The sequence below is a fragment of the Bos indicus genome, chromosome 1 (assembly GCF_029378745.1).
Source record: "Bos indicus isolate NIAB-ARS_2022 breed Sahiwal x Tharparkar chromosome 1, NIAB-ARS_B.indTharparkar_mat_pri_1.0, whole genome shotgun sequence".
Taxonomy (NCBI): domain Eukaryota; kingdom Metazoa; phylum Chordata; class Mammalia; order Artiodactyla; family Bovidae; genus Bos; species Bos indicus.
The window spans coordinates 50,908,956-50,931,105 of NC_091760.1; the positions used below are offsets into that span (position 1 = coordinate 50,908,956).

At 37.6% G+C, this 22,150-nt stretch overlaps 1 protein-coding gene across 2 annotated transcripts in view; it reads left to right on the forward strand.

The window, feature by feature from the left end:
* The window catches only part of ALCAM (activated leukocyte cell adhesion molecule), a 228,948-nt gene extending 208,068 nt beyond the window's left edge, over positions 1-20,880 (forward strand). For both annotated transcript variants that reach the window (XM_070787179.1, XM_070787191.1), the window contains 2 exons: positions 16,775-16,890; positions 18,447-20,880. In XM_070787179.1, coding sequence (XP_070643280.1) covers positions 16,775-16,862 — 88 coding nt within the window. In that variant the 3' untranslated portion in view covers positions 16,863-16,890; positions 18,447-20,880. The remainder of the gene's footprint in view (positions 1-16,774; positions 16,891-18,446) is intronic.
* The last annotated feature ends 1,270 nt before the right edge of the window (positions 20,881-22,150 follow it).

The window sequence follows — 22,150 nt, forward strand, 5'->3', positions numbered from 1 at the left end:
CTTTAAGATTGACCAGTTCAATCTCCTTGCAGTCCAAGGGACTCTCAAGAGTCTTCTCCAACACCACAGTTCAAAAGCATCAATTCTTCAGCACTCAACCTTCTTTATGATCCAACTCTCCCATCTGTACATGACTATTGGAAAAGCCATGGCTTTGACTATACAGACCTTTGTTGGCAAAGTGATATCTCTGCTTTTTACTATGCTGTGTAGGTTTTTCATAGCTTTGCTTCCAAGGATCCAGCATCTTTTAATTTCATGGTTGCACTCACCATCCACAGTGATTTTGGAATCCAAGAAAATAAAATCTGTCACTGATTCCACTTTCCCCCTTCTATTTGCCATGGGGTGATGGGACCAGAGGCCATGATCTTAGTTTTCTGAATGGTGAGTTTTAAACATGCTTTTTTACTCCTTCTTTCACCCTTAACAGTGAAGATTCTTAACATACACATGTGCCTAGTACTCCTCATTGCCCCAGCTCTGACCCTAGATTCAGATGCAATTGGACAGAGATGGAGTTCTTGCATTGCATTTTATAAAAATTCTATTAGTGATTCTGTGGCGTACCCTTGGTTTCAATCATGAGTTTCAAACCCCTGTATCTTATAAATGAGGAAATTGAATTTTACAAGGGAATGTGTGTAGCTTGTGGTAACTTTGGACTTTATTTTGTATTTTCTTGATGTTTTGATATAACCCCTATCAACAACTCAGGTTGAGTTAACTTAAAATCAAAAGAAAAAACAGACTGAATCAGATCCATGGTTCTACTCTTTACAGATACAAATTTCAGTGAAGTAATATTTGAACGGATCTGCCATCAAAGGAAGGTAGTAGCTTAGAATTTTTAAACTCACATAATATGAGCATGGATTGAGTTCTGCCTTGTTCTCACAGTCCATCTCTGAAGTAGATAATCTTATTATACATATTTCACTTTGGAAAAAAACTAAGGCAGAGAATGGTTATAAGGCTTGCTTAAGATCATATACTTGTAAGCGACAGAATTATATTTTATTTAAGGCAGTAGTGTTTTAGAATCTTGGTGTTTAATTCCTAAGTCTTATTTTCTCTCATTATGCCTTACTTTTTCTCTCTTCAGAGAGGCAGAAACACATTCCTGTTGTGTATTGTAGTTGATATGCATGTCCACTCTCACACTAGGGCATAGCCACTGCTAGTCTTAGCACTTCAGTCCTCAGTCTTAAACAGTCCACACTATCACTTGATAACAAATGTGGGTTTTTTTCTCAGTGAACATTTTACCTACAAACTCTTCATTGTTGCTTTGTACCCATGGTTTCCATGGAAAGCTTAGAAGACTGTCTGTACCATGTAGAAGAGAGGAAATGCAATTTCCCAGAGGCAGTATCTATCTTATTAGATATTCTCCTTCTATGTGTCTAAGTTTCCCGACTATCAAAATCTTATCTTTCCTTTATAATCTATAATGAGGTGCTCACAAATCTAACAACTTGGCCTCTAAAGTATTTTGGTTTTATTTATTTAGGATTTCTGAAGGTAATTTTTATTTAGGGTACTTCAAAGTAATTTTATTTCTTAAAGAATAAAAATAAAATTTCTCTGTATCCTGAAATTTCACTGAAAAATAAACAGCAGTCTTGTACATTATGATCAAATGAATGTGAAATTCATGGCACTCTCCAGTGTCCTTAATCATCCTACTCTGATTGCCAATATTTCATCATATCCTATTTGTCTTTCTATGAATAGGAAAAAAATGTGTGTGGAGGGCAGGGAGGTTGTTATGTCATTGTATATTACCATATGGTAACCCAGAATTAAAATCATGGGTAAATAAATGCTGGACATTTAGCTTCATAATGTCTTTAGTTTAAGGACTAAGACTGCATACATTTCTTTTGAAGTCAGTCAGTTCAGTTCAGTCGCTCAGTCGTGTCCAACTCTTTGCAACCCCATGAATTGCAGCACGCCAGGCCTCCCTGTCCATCACCAACTCCCAGAGTTCACTCAGACTCACGTCCATCGAGTCAGTGATGCCATCCAACCATCTCATCCTCTGTCGTCCCCTTCATCTCCTGCCCTCAATCTCTCCGAGCATCAGAGACTTTTCTAATGAGTCAACTCCTCGCATGAGGTGGCCAAAGTACTGGAGTTTCAGCTTTAGCATCATTCCCTCCAAAGAAAAACCAGGGCTGATCTCCTTCAGAACGAACTGGTTGGATCTCCTTGCAGTCCAAGGGACTCTCAAGAGTCTTATCCAACACCACAGTTCAAAAGCATCAATTAAGTACTTCAGTTAATTAAGTGTTTATTTTACCATCTGACTTGGACATTTGTCTAAATAACTGTTATTTATTGAAAAGTGCACCAACTTTGCTAGAGTCAGTATTATTGGTAATCAAAATAAATTGCAGTTTTACCTCAAGCATCAAAGTGTTTTTATTAAGACTTTGCAGAACTCTTCAGATTTGCTAAGTGCTTCACATTTGTGCTCACTCAGTCATGTCCAACTCTTTGCAACCACATGGGCTGTAGCCTGCCAGGCTCCTGTATCCTTGGGATTTTCCAGGTGAGAATACTGGAGTGGGTGCCATTTCCTTCTCCTAGAAAGTGCTTCACATTCCTGACTAGCTTTTTTACTCCCCTCTGAGATAAGCAAGCATTTTTGCTATATGAGTTATTGTTAATACTTATGCCCAGAGTAAATGCAGATTCATAATAAGAGCTTTCAGGCTAAGAGTTCTTAAGTCTATTTTTGGGTCCACTATACTCCCTTTCTTCCTTTTCTTCTAGGTAACTTCACCTTTACAAATCAATATGAGTTTCATTTCTACATTTAGCTTAATTCATCACCATTTTATATGGATATGAGAGAATTTAATAATAAAGATATGGTTCAGACTTTTTTTCTCAGATACCTAAAGAAATATACCCCTGTGTTTACCCTCCTGTGAAATGATGCCGTCAAAAATCTTAGTGAGTCACACATTATTACAAACAACTTGTAGCAACAATTAAATTAGTTCTTTGCACTGGCAATTTAATGTCAGTGGAGAGAGAAATGAGAGAAACAATCTTTTATGCCCAAGTAGAATGGCACCCCCTCCAGTAGTCTTGCCTGGAAAATCCCATGGATGGAGGAGCCTGGTGGGCTGCAGTCTATGGGGTCATGAAGAGTTGGACACGACTGAGCGACTTCACTTTCACTTTTCACTTTTATGCATTGGAGAAGGAAATGGCAACCCACTCCAGTGTTCTTGCCTGGAGAATCCCAGGGATGGGGGAGCCTGGTGGGCTGCCGTCTATGGGTCGCACAGGGTCGGACACGACTGAAGTGACTTAGCAGCAGAATTTGAGTACAACATACCTAATGACTACTCAAAAACCAGGAAACTCCCCATTACATTCATATGAGATACATATTTTTATATCTATTTTTAAATATGGAAAACTGCAGCAGGAAATGCTTAGCAGTGGTGCTTGACGTTGTGATATGGTATGTTCATTGCAGAATAAGGACTCGTGCTTTCTCTACTGTTTTGATTCATATAACTGCTCACTGGAAATTTTTTTTTTTTTTTGAGATATTTTGATAGTGAGAATGGATAACTCATCATTTCCTGCCGGGGTCCAGCCCCGGCTGATCCAGGGTATTCGAAGAAGAGACGGCATAGGCGACCTATTTATTTAAATATTTATCAAAGATATAAAGAGTAATAGAATGAGGATAGCTCAGTAGGAAAATTCAGTGGAGAAAAGAGGCTGAGTAGCTTGGTTTACGTGGGAGACCAATAAAACTTCAAGACAAGAAGTTTGCACCACTTACGTAGGCCGCAGGCGTCCTTCCGTTCTCCCGAAGGAGAGGAGACACTGAGGCCTCCCCAGTCGGATCTTAGAAGCCCAGGCATAATTAGCAACCATGGCGGGTTCCGCGCTCCAGATGGAGACTCAGCCAGAATTTGAGAGAGATAGCGACATGGGGAGACCAAATTTCAGTGAACAAGGCCCGCACTTTATTTTCCAAAGTAGTTTTTATACCTTAAGTTGTGCATAGAGGATAATGGGGGAAGGGGTGGAGTCATGCAAGGACAGCAGTTCCTGGTCCTAATTGAAGCCAGGCTTTCAAACTTATCATATGCAAAAGTTCAGGTGAATTACATCATCTTCTGGCCAGGAGGCCTGTTAACATTTTAAGAAACTTATCTTTTTCTAAAGGTGATTATTCCAAAGTCAGGCACCAGCCTCCAAAAAAGCATTGGACAAAGCTGCATTCCTATAGGGCAAAGGTGAGGTGGGCTCAATCAAGAAAAGAATTAACTCAAGGGTCCAAGGTTACAAACATTGAGGCTACTACTTACATTTCTATACACCCATTATATCAATCAATACACTGCCAAGGACACAGTAGGTAAGGAGTATGGAGACTTAGCAGCAAACATTGGCCCAATAAGTGAAAAACCCTTCACCAATACAATTTCTAATCAATCTTTTAACTACTCAAAGGAATCTGTGTTTAGACAGTTTAGAACATCTCCTGCCTCTCACAGTTGGGAGGCTCTGAACAATCCCATGTGGCCGGAAAAACCTATTCAGGTAGGCTAGAGGATTTCCAAAGGAGTTTGTAGGTTAAACACTGTCACACCCAGGAATTATTAACTGGAGCTGTAAGCTAACTCTTTTTTCAGAGAGAGGTAGTGGGGGACAGCCCCCCGTAAAGTCAGAGGTGTAGGTGAAAGCACAAAGCAGAAAGTAGGCAGACTCTGGTTTTGGGGGTAGATGCTCGAGAATTTCCAGGGGGACTCCTGAGGCTTGATCCCGCCTTTGCGTATGCCGAGCCTCCTTCCTCATGACCTTTGTCATGGGCAGAGTTCCTCACGCTGGCTCCCGGCAGTGATAGAATTCCAGTTGAGCTATTCCAGATCCTGAAAGATGATGCTGTGGAAAGTGCTGCACTCAATATGCAATATGCCGGCTCCCAGCAATTTCCTATGTATGCAGGGTATTAACTGTCATTTCCAGGCAAAAGATATTAACTGACTAAACCCAGTTCATATCTAGTTGTTTAACAGGTGAAAAAAAGTGAAAATATTAGTCATTCAGTCATGTCCAACTCTTTGCAACCCAATGAACTGTAGCCCACCAGGCTGCTCTGTCCATGGAATTCTCCAGGCAAGAATACTGGAGTGAGTAGTCATTCCCTTCTCAAAGGGATCTTCCTGACCCAGGGATTGAACTTCAGTCTCCTACATTGCAGGCAGATTCTTTACCATCTGAGCCATGTTTAATAGGAAACATGGAAACATGAAGACCTAGACCTAGAGATAATTCAATGACTTTTAAAATTATTTACTCCATTCACTCCATCATATTCTCTGAACATTGTTTTTATATCTGGAGGAAGTTATATGTTACTTTTTGAGTTCTAAATTCTCTCCCACATTTTTTATAGTATAAGAACTACTGAAAAATTGAAAGAGTCAGAGATAAAGGAAAAAATGTAAGGCAGCATGATGTAGCCACAAGCTTATTCAGAAGTATATTAAAACCATAATTTCCTGATTGGTTACATTTAAGAGACCCTTGGCCACCATACTTCTTATCACTAAACTGAAAGTAAGCACCAACCAAACATTTATAATCTCAAAATACATGTTGTATGGATCTTGGAAATTTACCAAGAGATTTATCTTTTGCAACTGTGAAACTCATGACTATTTTCATGAAGTTTTTTGTACAATATGAGGACAATGTGGAAGTCTAAAATTCACAAATATCTTTTGTCAGTTCTGCCTTATATAATGCTTTACTATTCTCCTACTGTCTTAGGGAAAAAAAACCAGGCAGTCCTAAATTGGCAAAAGACTAAAGAAGACTAGTCTTTAACCTCAAAACTTTAAGAAATATGGTTATATTAAGCCTTTCTAAAACTCTTCTCATTAGTATCTCTTAGTATATGGAAGAGGATCTTGCAAGAAATTTAATTTTAACTGAATTCTATTTTCAATCAATATTCTCTCTAAAATCAATGTTCCCATAAGGAAAGATTGACTCCCCGCTGAATGACTTGAAAATACAGGGTTAAAGGACCATTTATGGTACATTTTGAGTGACTTTCCTAGTGTATTACTACTTAACTGAAATCCTCAAAATTTAATGAGGTAAGTTTGCTGCTGCTGCTGCTGCTGCTAAGTCGCTTCAGTTGTGTCCGACTCTGTGAGACCCCATAGACGGCAGCCCACCAGTCTCTCCCATCCCTGGGATTCTCCAGGCAAGAACACTGGAGTAGGTTGCCATTTCCTTCTCCAATGCATAAAGTGAAAAGTGAAAGTGAAGTCGCTCAGTCGTGTCCGACTCTTAGCTACCCCATGGACTGCAGCCCACCAGGCTCCTCCATCCATGGGATTTTCCAGGCAGGAGTACTGGAGTGGGGTGCCATTGCCTTCTTAAACATATTTCATAGTATCTAAGGCTCAGTGAATATTACCTGCCCAAGTTAATGCATGCAGTATATTATTCCGTATCCCGTATAAACTTTCAAATATATTTTGCTGCCTCACAAGGACTTCTTTGGAATTAAAACTTCATCTCTGACTTTAATTGCATGCTGGCATTTTATGTAGTGCTAGGGGTTGGAGGATGTGTTTTCAAGTGCAGAGCTGATGTGGCCTCTTGCCTTATATTAGACATCAAGCTAATCCAAGCTTTGATTTCTTTTTCCTTCACTACCCCATAGCCTGGCAGGCAGCCAAAAGAGGAATAAAAGACAATGCCCCATTATTCTATCAAAGCATAAATAATAGAAGAGACTAAATAGGAAATAAGACAATGTGGGAATGCTTGAGTCCCCATTCAGTCAGTCACAAGGTCGTGGCCCCCCAAAAGAGCAGAAGTGTCCATGGCCCTGCTCTCTCCTACTACATGTGAACTGAACCATTTCCAGTGGGAAGAGATAGCATCAAAATTTCCATTTTTATCTCTCTTTGAGTGCTTAGTCCCTCAGTCCTGTCTATCTCTTTGCAACCCCATGGACTGTAGCCCACCAGGCTCCTCTGTCCATGGGATTTCCCAAGCAAGAATACTGGAATGGGTTGCCATTTCCTTCTCCAGGGGATCTTTCTAACCCAGGGATCAAAACTGCATCTCCTGCATTGGCAGGTGAATTCTTTACCACTGAGCCACCAGAGAAGCCTGTCTATATACATGCATTTCACTTCAGTTAAGTTCAATTCAGTCACTCAGTCATGTCTGACTCTTTGCAACCCCATGAACCGCAGCACGCCAGGCCTCCCTGTCCATCAGCAACTCCTGGAGTCCACCCAAACCTATGTCCATTGAGTCAGTGATGCCATCCAACCATCTCATCCTCTGTCGTTCACTTCTCCTCCTGCCCTCAATCTTTCCCAGCATGAGGGTCTTTTCAAATGAGTCAGCTCTTCGCACCAGGTGGCCAAAGTATTGGAGCTTCAGCTTCAACATCAGTCTTTCCAATGAACACCGAGGACAGATCTCCTTTAGGATGGAATGGTTGGATCTCCTTGCAGTCCAAGGGACTCTCAAGAGTCTTCTCCAACACCACAGTTCAAAAGCATCAATTCTTTGGCACTCAGCTTTCTTCACAGTCCAACTCTCACATCCATACATGACCACTAGAAAAACCATAGCCTTGACTAGACAGACTTTGTTGGCAAAGTAATGTCTCTGCTTTTTAATATGCTGTCTAGGTTGGTCATAACTTTCCTTCCAAGGAGTAAGTGTCTTTTAGCATTTCACTTAATTTGTTTAATTTCATGTTTTTTTTTTTTAAATCATTGTTTCAAAAGTGAAGGGAAGTCCTATTTCTCAAGTTTCTGCTTCTGCTCATACTGTTACCACATTACCCACCTAAAGGAAACACCTAAATTACCCACCTAAAGGAAACGCCTAAATCACCCACCTAAAGGAAATGCTTTGAACCATGATGCTGAATACATGCCAGTGGCATCCTGCTTTTGTGCACATTCAGTGTTGTTACATTTATTTTGATCCACTGATCCACTGACATAATGGTGGTTCCCATATCTGCTATTGCCCAAATGAAAGGCTGTCTTCTATTTTTCACTGCTAATATTAGGATTTCCTGTTTTGGTAGAGAGTTTCTTCGGACAGTCATTTGAAGAAATGCTAAAGATATCAAATCAAAACTTTAAGAAGTCCAACTATTCATTTTTCTTTATTTCCTTCTTCAAACCCCAAAACTGCTGACAAATGTCCTTCAGAGATGTGGGGCTTAGAGCCCTCCTCTCCTCTTCTAACTCTTTATTAAGGTTAGCCTAGGGGGAAGCTTACTTTGCTGAGAGCTGTGACCAAGGAATAAAGAAAAATAACTATTCTCATGGTTATTATCCTGATTACCTGCACAGGTATCAATGGCAGGTTTGCTGAGAGTGGCAATTCCACACTGCCAGGGTCCCAGTTGTAAATACCTGTGATCCTGGTGCCCTTCTGTGCTGTGTTCCAGGAATGCTATATAGTAGAAATCATAGAAAATGCCCTTTTAAACTGGGAAGTATTAATAATTCCTCATGTTGCCTCTCAGTTTTCAAATTTGTTATACATGTGCCTACATTTGGAAAACCTAAAGTCCTATGAATTCTTTCATGTATGAGTTATTATACATGGCTATTGTTTTTATTTTCCAAATGTGCAACTCTGTTAGAACACTTTATGTATCCTTTCAAATGACACCACATTCCAAGATTATGATATATTGGCTATGTCTGCCATTCCTACCCCCTTCACTTTCCCTACCTCCTTTATCCCCTTTTAAATTTATGTTAGTTGAGCTATAGTTGATGTATAACATTGAATAAATTTAAAGTGTACCATGTGTTGCTTTGATACATTTATATACTGCAATGTGATTTCCACTGTAGCATTAGTAACATCTCTATCCCATCTCTTAGTAACTCTAAAGCAAAGGCACATTTAGAAGACACTGCTGGATTTAGTTCCCTACCTTCTTTCAAAGAGATCTGGTAACAAATTTATAGTACTGGGGAAAATCTCACAAAAAAGTTAAAGAATCTTCTAAAATGTTACTTAAAAGCAACTTGAATGCTTAACAGCACTGCACTTACAGAAATAACACAGAGGAGTAGTTGAGAGAGAGGATTGAACTCTCTTCGGCCACTCAGTAGCTATGTGGCTGGGCAACAATCCAGGACTCACCATTGTTTTGAGTCCCTGTCACTTCCTGGGGACTTTCACATATATTCTACATTTATCCTCACACCAGCCCTAGGAGTAGACCCTACTGTCCCCCATTTACAGAAGAGCAAACATCTTAAGAGGAGGGACTTGTCTAAGGACTCAGCTCACACTTGACACATGAGGATTAGAACCCAGGTTTACTAACCTCAGGGTTAAGACTCTTCTCTCCACTTTACTGATTAGAGGGTCACCTCCAGAGCTTCTTCCAATATTAATTTGTTATTCTATTATTTAAATTTTATCTCATTTTAAAATTATAAAAAAGTTGACTGATGCATAACTCTCCAGACAAGTAATTGTAATAATTTGTATTTTAACTGAAATGCTCATTGTTTATAAATGCCTTAACCTCCTTCCTTAAATCAATCAACTTAAAAAAAAATATTGACTGAAAATATTGCTCAAAAGAATGGTTTAAATAAAATTTTGTTCTCTTCCAGTAGTAGATAGATTTCTAACCTGTGTAATGCTTTCAAACCGCTAAAATTTCCAAAAATTAAAAAAGACACAGGGAGAGGGTGGGGAGATTTGGGAGAATAGCATTGAAACATGTATAATATAATGTATGAAACGAGTCACCAGTCCAGGTTCGATGCAGGATACTGGATGCTTGGGGCTGGTGCACTGGGACGACCCAGAGGGAGGGTATGGGGAGGGAGGAGGAAGGAGGGTTCAGGATGGGGAACACAGGTATACCTGTGGCGGATTCATTTCGATATTTGGCAAAACTAACACAATATTGTAAAGTTTAAAAATAAAATAAAATTTAAAAAAAAAGACACATCCATAAAATTATATTTATTTTTACCACATCAAGCTCTAAACTGAGCCCAAAAGTAATCAAGCCCAAGAGTAAGTTCTAGAGTTTTTTTCCCAGTTAGAGAGAGCAGACTCTCAGTAACAAAAATTTGTAAAATCTTCAAGTAAATCTTACATACATGCACTCAGTGAATACCTCCCTCCCCCAGCAGCAACACTAATTTATTTCTATTTAAAACATTTCACAGTGGTTAACACTTGGCATATTTGTATAACTGTGTAACTTGGCCCATAGATCCTGGAGCCAGACTACTGGAGTTTGAATCCTGGCTTTGCTGTTTGCTAGCTGTGTAACCACAAGCAAGTTTATTAGTGTACTTCAATGTAAAACAGAGGTATCCTAAAGCTATTATGCCTCAGTGTGCCCCAGGCCCTTTTCTAAATGCTTGGCCTGGGGCACAATGAGGCATAATAAGAGTTTTAGCAGTTATTTTTTTTTGGACAGTGAGATTAAGAAAAGATGGGAATTTTTTTTCCTTTTTTTAATTTTAAAAATAATCAGTTTGAAGTTGCTCAACTCTCCTTCTACAAACATATTCTACAAATATGTTTCATGTTACCCTTAAGAAACTCTTTTTCATAATACCAAACTGTAAGCAGTGATTCTTAGCCTGATTTTACCTGACCAATATGCTGAAAAATATTGTGATTTTCCCTGAAAATCACAACTTCCTTAGAATTCTAGTCACTCCCTTCCTCTCAAGACCCCCTTCTTTTATTTGATAGAATTTTTTGAAATCACAGAAATTACCCTTCATCCCTACACAAATACTAAATCCACCTATAAAGTGAGTAGAATTGGAAGTAGGAATGGTATCCAGTTTCTCATTGTACTTTTTGCCTGATTCTTGCAATTCTTGGCCATGAGGATAATGCTTTAGTTTTTCTCTATATAATAATTTTATATTAAGGTAAAATTTACTTACATTTAATATGTAATTAAATATGTTTTGGTAAATGTATACACCATTGTAGCCATTATTCCAATCATGATATAGAGCACCCCATCACCCCTTTGGAATTCCTTCCTATACAGCCCTGTCATCCTTTTTCCCTTAGGCAATCACTATGCTGATTGCTATCAAAAGTATTCTATTTTACCTATCTGTGAAAAAGCAGCTGGGTGTGTTCTGACTTTATACTGTTGTTGTTCAGTCACTAAGTTATGTTTGACTCTTTGAGACCCCGTGGACTATAGCATACCAGGCTTTCTTGTCCTTCACTATCTCCCAGAATTTGCTCAAACTCATGTCCATTGTGTTGATGATGCCATCCAAACATCTCATCCTCTGTCATCCCCTTCTCTTCCTGCCATCCATCTTTCTCAGCATCACGTTTTTTTCCAATAAATTGGTTCTTTGCATCAGGTGGCCAAAGTATTGGAGCTTCAGCTTCAGCATCAGTCCTTGCAGTGAATATTCAGTGTTGATTTCCTTTAGGATTGACTGGTTGATCTCCTTGTACTCCAAGGGACTCTCAAGAGTCTTCTCCAACACCACAGTTTGAAAGCATCAATTCTTCGGTGCTTAGCCTTCTTTATAGTCCAACTGTCACTTCCATATACGACTACTGGGAAACCATAGCTTTGACCATAATGCACCTTTGTCAGCAAAATGACTTCTCTGCTTTTTAAAACACTAGGTTTGTCATAATTTTCCTTCAAGGAGCAAGCATCATTTAATTTCATGGCTGCAGTCACTGTCTGCAGTGATTCTGGAGCCCAAAAAAAGAAAATCTGTCACTGCCTCCACTTTTTTCCCATCTATATGCCATGCAGTGATGGGACCAGGTGCCATGATCCTAATTTTTTGAATATTGAGTTTTAAGCCAGCTTTTTCACTCTCTTTTTCACCTCTTGTCAAGAGGCTCTTTAGTTTAGACTTGATATTGGTGAACACTAATATCATAAGGAACAGTAAAAGGAAATACATAAGAAGTGTAATAAGGCCAGTTAGTTCAATTCAGTAAAAGAAATATATTTTGGGTGCCTACCTTATTCAGACAAGAAGGTATAAGTAAAACATGGTCCTTACTATTAAGGAGTTTACATTCAAGTCAAGGAGACTAAAGAGATTGACCACATTTGAAATGTTACAGGACAGATGCCTGGAGACCGGGGTGGAGACTCTATGATGGGAAGAGCTGGATCTCTCTATGTTTAAGGTCTGGAGAAAGCGAGACATGTCAGAATCTCAATCAGAAGCTTGAGAAGGCCATGACTTAGGGATAGGGACAAACCAGATGTAGACTGAATCTTACTAAAACTGCAGCTGAGCTTCAACCTAGCTCAAACCCTGACCGAATTGAAGTCATCCTATCTGCTCACCTTTCTGCTTAACAAAGTAAAGGGGGGACCTTATTTGATGGAAAATAACATTGTGTGTAGACACTTCTATTATTTTGTATATGGTGTCATGCAAAATAAAAAGGACTAGATTTACAAAGAGTCAAGAAAATATAATCAATAATCAAGAGGAAAAGCAGACAAGCGGATCTGTGAATTATTTGGGTATTGTAGTTAACAGACAAGGATATTACTAAAACTATAAATAATATATTGAAAGTGAAAGAAAGATGGCCAAAGGAGATGGAGTCAAAAATTGAAATTAACTTTAAAATATTTTTTAAAATATAATATTAAATATAATTCTCCTGTATTGCAGTCAGACTCTTTACCATCTGAGCCACTGTCTAAGCCACCATATTACATTATATAATATTAAAATATATATTAAAATAGGTCTGAAATATATTAAAATAGGTTAGGGTTTGGGTTATTAAAAATATGTCTCTGGTAGATAAATTTAGAAGTAGATTGGCCACAGCAGTACAAAAGAGAAGCAAACTAGAATACAGATCAATAGAACACATAGAGGTTGAGGCACAGAGAGGAAAAGAATACATAGGATGCTTAAGAGAATAAGAGACACGTGGGACACATATAAAGGTCTACCTTATGTATCAACATAAGTGAAATCCCAGAAAGAATAAAGAGTAAGAATGTCCATCATCAATGAAATAAATCAGCCCAATAACAAGCTATACAGTAATGAGAATGAACAACCTACAACTACATGCAACATTATATGTGAATATCACAAACATAAAGTTGAGTTTAAATAAAAGGCAGATAGAAATGAATACATGTGGTATGATTCCATTTATAACAAATTATAAAAACAGATAAAACCATTCTGTGAAAAATCTGGATTGTGATAACCTTTGGGGAGGTAGCAGTGACTGGAAGGAGTATAATGGGGGACTTCTACATCTGAAGCCATTCTGTTTCTTGAGCTAGTTGCCAGTTACCAGTTACATTCGTGCATCCACTTTTGAAAATTCATTGTACACTTTTTATGGGTACATTATCTTCTATGGATTTTATTGAGGTTGCATGTGTGCATGCTCAGTTGCTCAGTCACATCCAACTCTTTGGGACCCTATGGACTGTAGCTCGCCAGGCTCCTCTGTCCATGGGATTTTCCAGGCAAGAATACTAGAGTGGGTTGCCACTTCCTCCTCCAGGGGATCTTCTGACTCAGGGATCAAACCCACATCTCCTGGGTCTCCTGCAATGGCAAGTGAATTCTTTACCACTTCACTTCAGTTCAGTTCAGTCTCTCGTTGTGTCTGACTCTTTGCGACCCTATGGACTGCAGCACGCCAGGCCTCCCTGTCCATCACCACTTAGTCACCTGGAAAACTCCATTATTGAGGTTACTAAGACTTTATTTGTTACTAGTTAAGTAACTAATTAAGCTTCTCAGGTGGTTCAGTGGTAAAGAATCCACCTGCCAATGCAGGAGATACGGGTCCGATGCCTTGGTCAGGAAGATCCCATGGAGAAGGAAGTGACAATTCACTCCAGTATGCCTGCTGGGAAAACCCTATAGACAAAGGAGCCTGGTGAGATATAGTTTGTGGGGTTGCAAAGAGTCAGATGTGACTGAGCACACACACACACAAAGTAACTAATTAGACAGTAGAACTCAAAAAATCTGTGATATGTATGCAGCTGCTGCTAAGTCGCTTCAGTCGTGTCCGACTCTATGAGACTCCATAGACAGCAGCCCACCAGGCTACTCTGTCCCTGGGATTCTCCAGGCAAGAATACTGGAGTGGGTTGCCATTTCCTTCTCCAATGCACGCATGCATGCTAAGTCGCTTCAGTCGTGTCCAACTGTGTGACCGTATGGACAGCAGCCCACCAGGCTCCTCTGTCCACAGGATTCTCCAGGCAAGAATACTGGATATATATCCATCTACATTTTATATATATATATATGAATATACATATATATAAAAATACATATGTATATACATATATATATAAATATACATATATACATAAATATATATATATATACAAACACACACCATTACATTATATATATGTATACCATTACATTATATATATACACCATCTATATTATAGATATGTATATATATAATGGTATATATACCTTTATATTATATATATAAATTCATATCTAAAAAGCCTCTTGATGAAGGTGAAAGAGGAGAGTGAAAAAGTTGGCTTAAAACTCAACATTCAGAAAGTGAAGATCATGGCATCTGGTCCCATCATTTTATGGGAAATAGATGGGGAAACAGTGGAAACAGTGTCAGACTTTATTTTTGGGGGCTCCAAAATCACTGCAGATGGTGACTGCAGCCATGAAATTTAAAGACACTTACTCCTTAGAAGAAAAGTTATGACCAATCTGGATAACATATTGAAAAGCAGAGACGTTACTTTGCCAACAAAGGTCCATCTAGTCAAGGCTATGGTTTTTCCAGTGGTCATGTATGGATGTGAGAGTTGGACTATGAAGAAAGCTGAGCGCCAAAGAATTGATGCTTTTGAACTGTGGTATTGGAGAAGACTCTTGAGAGTCCCTTGGACTGCAAGGAGAGCCAACCAGTCCATTCTGAAGGAGATCAGCCCTGGGATTTCTTTGGAAGGAATGATGCTAAAGCTGAAACTCCAGTACTTTGGCCACCTCATGCGAAGAGTTGACACATTGGAAAAGACTCTGATGCTGGGAGGGATTGGGGGCAGGAGCAGAAGGGGACAACAGAGGATGTGATGGCTGGATGGCATCACTGACTTGATGGACGTGAGTCTGAGTGAACTCCAGGAGTTGGTGATGGACAGGGAGGCCTGGCGTGCTGTGATTCATGGGGTCGCAAAGAGTCGGACACGACTGAGCGACTGAACTGAACTGAAATTCATATCTGTCCTGTCACATATTATAGGACTCTCTCCTGCTTATGAACAATTTAGAAGACTGTCATTAAGCTAAATTAAAATTTTTTTAATCACAAATTAAATTTAGGCTAAATATAATTAATGTCCCAATATGAATGAGCTGTATGTCTTTATCTCACTTGGACATAAAACATACACTCTTAAACACTATTAACACTTTTAAGTTGTGATTCTTGGCAAATGAGTTACAGAATTCTATTTAAAGCATAGCATATTCTCTAAAATTTTTCACTTTTAGGGAAAAATGGCATTTTCTACCCCAACTTCTTTAATCAAGAAACACATCTGGTGTTATATAATTTTTAAAAGTGTAAGTGTTACTAGGAATCATTGACTCAATAGACATAAGTTTGAGCAAACTCTGAGAGAAAGTTAAGGACAGGGAAGCCTGGCATTCTGCAGTCCATGGGATTGCAAAGAGTTAGACATGACTTAGCAACTGAACAACAATAACAATTACTAGGAATTATATAGCAACAATAATTTGAAGTACCATAGCTGTGGTTTCCCTGATGACTTCTATTTCTCTTAGCATATATGTAATGCAACCCCAGGGTCAAGATAGTTTCAGTGAAATGTGTTCTATTACCAGTCAAGGCTCACAGATGTGGAATTGTTCATCCTAAGGGCATATGTGTATTTGATGTAAAACATTTGCTTTTAAAAGGTACATTAATGTGAACTCTAATATTAAAAATGTTCAGTTGCTCAGTTGTGTCTGACTCTGCAACCCCATGGTCTGCATGGGATAGGCTTCCCTATTCTTCACCAACTCCCAGAGCTTGCCTAAACTCATGTCCATTGAGTTAGTGATGCCATCCAACCATCTTGTCCTCTGTTGTCCCCACCTCCTCCTGCCTTCAATATTTCTCAGCTTCAAGATCTTTTCCAATCTGTTGGCTCTTCACATCAGGTGGCCATAGTATTAGAGCTTCAACTTCAGCCTCAGTCCTTCCAATGAATATTCAGGACTGATTTCCTTTAGGATTGACTCGTTTGATCTCCTTAGGGTTCAAGGGACTCTCAAGAGTCTTCTCCAACACCACAGTTGGAAAGCATCAGTTCTTTGGCGCTCAGCCTTCTTTATGGTGCAACTCTCACATCCATACATGACCACTGGAAAAACCATAGCTTTGACTACATGGACCTCTGTCAGCAAAGTAAGGTGTCTGCTTTTTAATACACTGTCTAGGTTTGTCATAGCTTTTCCTTCAAGGAGCTAGCATCTTTTAATTTCATGGCTGCAGTCACCATCCACCGTCCACCGATTTTGGAGCCCAAGAAAATAGCCTGTCACTGTTTCCATTGTTTCTCCATCTGTTTGTTATGAAGTGATGTGACTGAATGCTGTGATCTTTGTGTTTTGAATGTTGAGTTTTAAACCAGTTTTTAAGAAAAGTTAAATATGTTTGTCAATGTGATAATGTGTATTTAATTCTCTTATAGGACTGCATCAAAACATGTAAACAAGGACCTTGGTAATATGGAAGAAAACAAAAAGTTAGAAGAAAACAATCACAAAACAGAAGCCTAAGAGAGAAATTGTTCCACTTGTCATCCAGGTGGGTAGGCTGTGTGAGGTTTACAAAGATAATTCCCAGGAAAATATGAAACATTCTAGTGGTAAAAGGGAAGGCCTTGACATTAACATGCATTATAATTGCAGCTTTAAAAACAGGAAGAAATTTTTTCCAAAGAAAACTTTGGTTACTCAGAAAGGTATTCTCAGAAGAATGGAATCTCAGTGGACTCCCCATCCTCAAGCAAATCATTGTCCTCAGGATAATTGAACTCAATTTAGAGATTTTAACATTCAATGAGCATTTTCAGTCTAATGCCAAAAATTTTGCTGAGTACAAAAAGCTTAATTTTATAAATTGATGTTTTGGTTAGGTAAGAGCCATTCTCATATTTTACTTTAAAAAGCAATTATGAGAACAATTTTAAAATATAAAAATTTTAATCCAAGCGTTTAATATACTTAGAAGGGTCAGTGTATTTATGCAGCCATTTCTCAAATCATTCTAATGAAAAGATGAACAAATTTGTATGTGTGTACACACAACTTTTCCAAATAGTGTATATATTATATGTATGTATCTATATATGCATATATATGTGTATATAATGTACATATTGATATTATATACATACATATATATTGCATATATCTATATATAATAGCTATATGAATTTGATTTTAAAGACAGTTTCCAAGAGGTATGTTTCCATGGTATTGCCACCTGCAATTTGAGCATTTTATTTTTATTTATGTTCTCTCAAGCCAGTCCAACAGAGAAGTCATTTGGACAAATTATTTTTTATGTCCTTGAGAATAAGTGTTACCATACTTTATTCATATATGTAAAAGTCCCCAACAACCACAGTGAAATTTGGTTGATTGTAAGTAAACCACAAGTTTAACAGTTTGAGTAGGTCACCTAAGTTTATCTCATAAAGGAGATGAGAACAAGGGAAGGAATTGAAATTAGAGGGATGCACAAAGGAAAGAAAAATAAAATGACTGAAATAAGACATTTTTAAAATCTGAAAACCAGAATTTCAAAATGATGGGGTGAAAGGAGTAAAAACTGAATTCCTTCCCCATACTGCCTTCCACTGCAGGCCAAGCATGCAGCATTCCCACCTGATTTTTATTTCTGCTTCTCTAGGATTCATTCCTCAATCCTTTATAAACATAGAGTTTGCCTTCTGTTTTCTTCAAAATCAGATAGAGTAAATTCTCAAAGGAAAATGAGCTTGAATACAAAGCCTACAAAATAGGGTGTGATTTGAAGGGATAAATGAGATTTCTAACCTGAAAAGAAACAGAATGAAATATTTTCCTGGAAAACCTTATAATTTTCATAAGAATTAAGCAAGATTCCCCAAAATAAAGACTTTCAACAATTCAGAAAAAAAAAATTATTAATCAAAGAGCTGCAACAATACCTAGGATTGCAGCTAGGTTCAGGAATGATAGAGTTTTATAAAAAGTTCTTGTGGAAAAAAAAAAAAAGTTCTTGTGAAGTATCACATTTAGTATAAAGCATATACCAATTGTAAAAAGTGATTGCTATGGTAACTTATCTGAATTGTGTTTTTTTTATAATTTCAGAAAAAAACTATATAGAACAATTGAAGCATGAACGTGGATTGTATTTAAGACATATACAAAGACACTGATAGCAATTCATGGTTCAAGTATTAAGCAGTTCATTCTACCAAGCTGTCACAGGATTTCAGGAATTATCTCAAGTAAAACAATGAAATGAAATTACAAACAATAACAAGTTTTGGCAGCCATGATGATAGGTCATATGTTGTGTTGGTTTGATTTTTTTCTGTAAATGTCTGCACTGAGAATTTCTTTTTGGTTTGCCTTTTATGTAAATTTTTTACGTAGCTATTTTTATACACTGTAAGCTTTGTTCTGGGAGTTGCTGTTAATCTGATGTATAATGTGATGTTTTTATTTTAATTGTTTATATGAATAATCTGAGCAGGTACCTTTCTGATTCTGATTGCTATCAGTAATCCCCCCAAACTTTCTCACAAGCACCTAAATCCCAAAGGTGGAAGCTTGTGAAGATTGGGGACACACATTGCCCTAATCAAAAACTGATTTTTATCACTAGGGAGGAGCAGGCAGAGAGTCAGGTTGATAAGCACCAGATGAACTATTTCTGTGAATGTGCCACCAGCTGACTCTCAGAAGCAATCACACACACATATGGACATACACATAATAATAAATAGTACTCCCAAACTGAGGCTTTTTCTTGTTATGAAAAAAAACAGCACACAGAACTTGGGTACCATTTACCTTTAGAGACACCTGCTAGTAAATTATTTTCTGTCAAAATAAAAAGAAAGTCAGTGTATAAGAGACAGTTTGGAAAACTCATGGCTAACATTCCCATTTTCATAGGTTACAATGTATATCACTGGAACTGAAAATTGGAGTTAAATCCTTTGGGTTATCCACTGCCTTAAAATTATACCTATTTCCTTTAAAAAAAAGATATCAGTCAGAATTGGAGATTTTTAACAGTGATCATTATCAAAGCTGTGTTATTTTCCACAGAATATAGAATATATATTTTTTTCGTGTGTGTTTTTGTTAACTATGCTACAGATATTGAATGCACCTTGAGATCATTTAGTGTTTTTAACTGGTACATAATTTATCAAGCAGTATGTTAAAGTGTAATAATAAAATGTCTATGTATCTTTAGTTACATTCAAATTTGTAACTTTATAAACATGTTTTATGCTGAAGGAACTCTATAGGGTGGTAGTATTAAATGAAAATTTTTGAGGTAGACTGGATATGGGCCAATAGCTGCTTGTGACTAGACTTTTAAACTTTGCTCTTTCAAGTAGAAGCCTGGTTTCTGGGAGAACATGGCATGGCCATTTTTGTCCCAAGATTTACATAATTTTATCCAAAAAAAAATGAACATCAGATTCCCAGGTATAGAACTGTGTTCTTTGGGAGGAAAGGAAAACTGGTGTTTGTTTTTGAGATTGATAGAATAATTAATTAGGAAGGCAATGAAAAATAAATTAAAGGTTAAAGTCAGAAGAATATTAGGAATAAATACTTTGCCACTTTTGCATTATTTAGAAATACACATTATTGTACATTTGTAAACCGTTTGCTGTCTGAGCAATAGTGACTCAGTTTAATAAAAGCTTCCTATAGTGTATTGGTATGAATTAAATACATAAAATATCCTATTTAGACTCAATGCTGTATAAAATATGATGGGAAAAAAGAAAATATGTTATTTTTGCCTCTAAACTTTGATTTATTGAAGTTTTATTTGGCAGAAAAAAAATTGAATCTTGGTCAATATTTAAACCAAAGTGAAAGGGGAAAAACCAAAGTTATTTGTTCTGCATGGCTATGCCATTCTGTTATCTCTGTAAATACTGTGATTTCTTTTTTTCTTTTATCTTAGAATTTTGTTAAAAAAATTCTAAAAATTTTAAACACCTCCTTTCCATAATAAACCATGAACACTAAAATTAAGTTACTTTCATATAAATATTTTTTTTCTTTTGGTGTGAGAGATCAAAGGTTCAAAGTTTAACTCCTGAGATATATTTGCAGAAAGAAGCAATGTGACAATAGAAAGAGAGTTTTATACTACAATTATTTCTTGGCTTCTAATAAGTCTGAAAAGAGCTGTCAGAACCTAGAGAGCAGAACATGGGAAACTCTGAGCTATGGACTGAAAGCAGAAAGTTTGCCAGGGGGAAGAAAGAGACAATATTGTTATCTGTGGATCAGTGCCTGGATAAAAAAGAAAGCTTGTGTGTGTGCCCGCAACCATCAACACAGCAAGGCTGGGAAGGAAGATGATACACCAATTCTCAACTTTGAGGTTCCATCTTTCCAACTTAACTCTTGACAACAGGAGACAGGTTTTGCCAGTCCAAGGTTCACTCCCTATCTGTGATTACAGGAATTGTATGTGGAAATGGATTAACATACCCATCTATACCTAAAATAATAAAACTGAAATATGTCTTCACATCTCTCACAGCTGGTCTGCCTCTTGTCTAAACTAGGATGTCAATGCATAGAAAGTAGTTGTCTTTATTATAGAGTTGAAAACTCACTGTGAGTCCCCATCGCCCTGGAGAGGTAATGCAGCAAAATAAAATTGTCTCTGCCTTCCTATTATGTCAAGTGGGCCACTTCAGCTAGTCCTCGATTTCACAAGTGGTGATTTCTGTAATATGTGTCTCCATTTTCAACCATGGGATCATGCTTATGTGGGTGTCCCATGTGGCTGTCCTCGGAACTGAACTAAGAGGACCCTTACCTATTTCTTAACTTCCTCTCTAACACTTCATTCAGCATACTATTTGACATTACCTAGGAATGAACCTAGAAATGCCTCCCCCTCAAAATAAGGTAAAGCTAGCTATGTGTGTCAGAGAAAGTTCAGTTCATTTCAGTCGCTCAGTCATATCCAACTCTGTGACTCCATGGACTGCAGCATGCCAGAGAAAGTAATTAATATTTGTTGAGCCCGTACTGTGAGCTCTGCCCATCTATATATTATCTTATTTAATCCTTAAAAGTTATAAGTTGTATTAAATATCCCCCATTTAAGAGAAGAAAACTAAGCTTTAGAGAGATACTATAACTTCTGAGTACATTTACCTTCTAAGTAGGTAAGTAAGGTATCAAACCAGATCTGATTCTAAAGGCTGGGCTCACCAAAATCTATTATAGTTCCACACTTCTTTAATAAAGAGATCCTCCTTTTCATGATATGTAAAACTGAGAAATATTAATTGGTACATGAACTGCTTACACCATCTATAAAGGATTATTCCTAGATATTCAAATGACTAAATATACAAATACTATAATATTTTAATATTATATATTAGAAATTATATATTTAAATTGTATAATGTGTGTTCAAACAATTTTGTATTTAAATTTAATATATCACATCACATTGTTAAGTACTTCCTATACACACACATACATATATATATATATCACATATACATGCACCACATAACTTTTTTTTTTTAATTGGAGGCCAATTACTTTACAATATTATAGTATATTTTGCCATACATTGACATGAATCAGCCATGGGTGTACATGTGTCCCCCATCCTGAACCCTCTTCCCACCTCCCTCCCTCCCTCAGGGTTGTCCCAATGCACCAGCTTTGAGTGCCCTGTTTCATGCATTGAACTTGGACTGGTGATCTATTTCACATATGGTAATATACATGTTTCAATGCTATTCTCTCAAATCATCCCACTCTCACCTTCTCCCACAGAG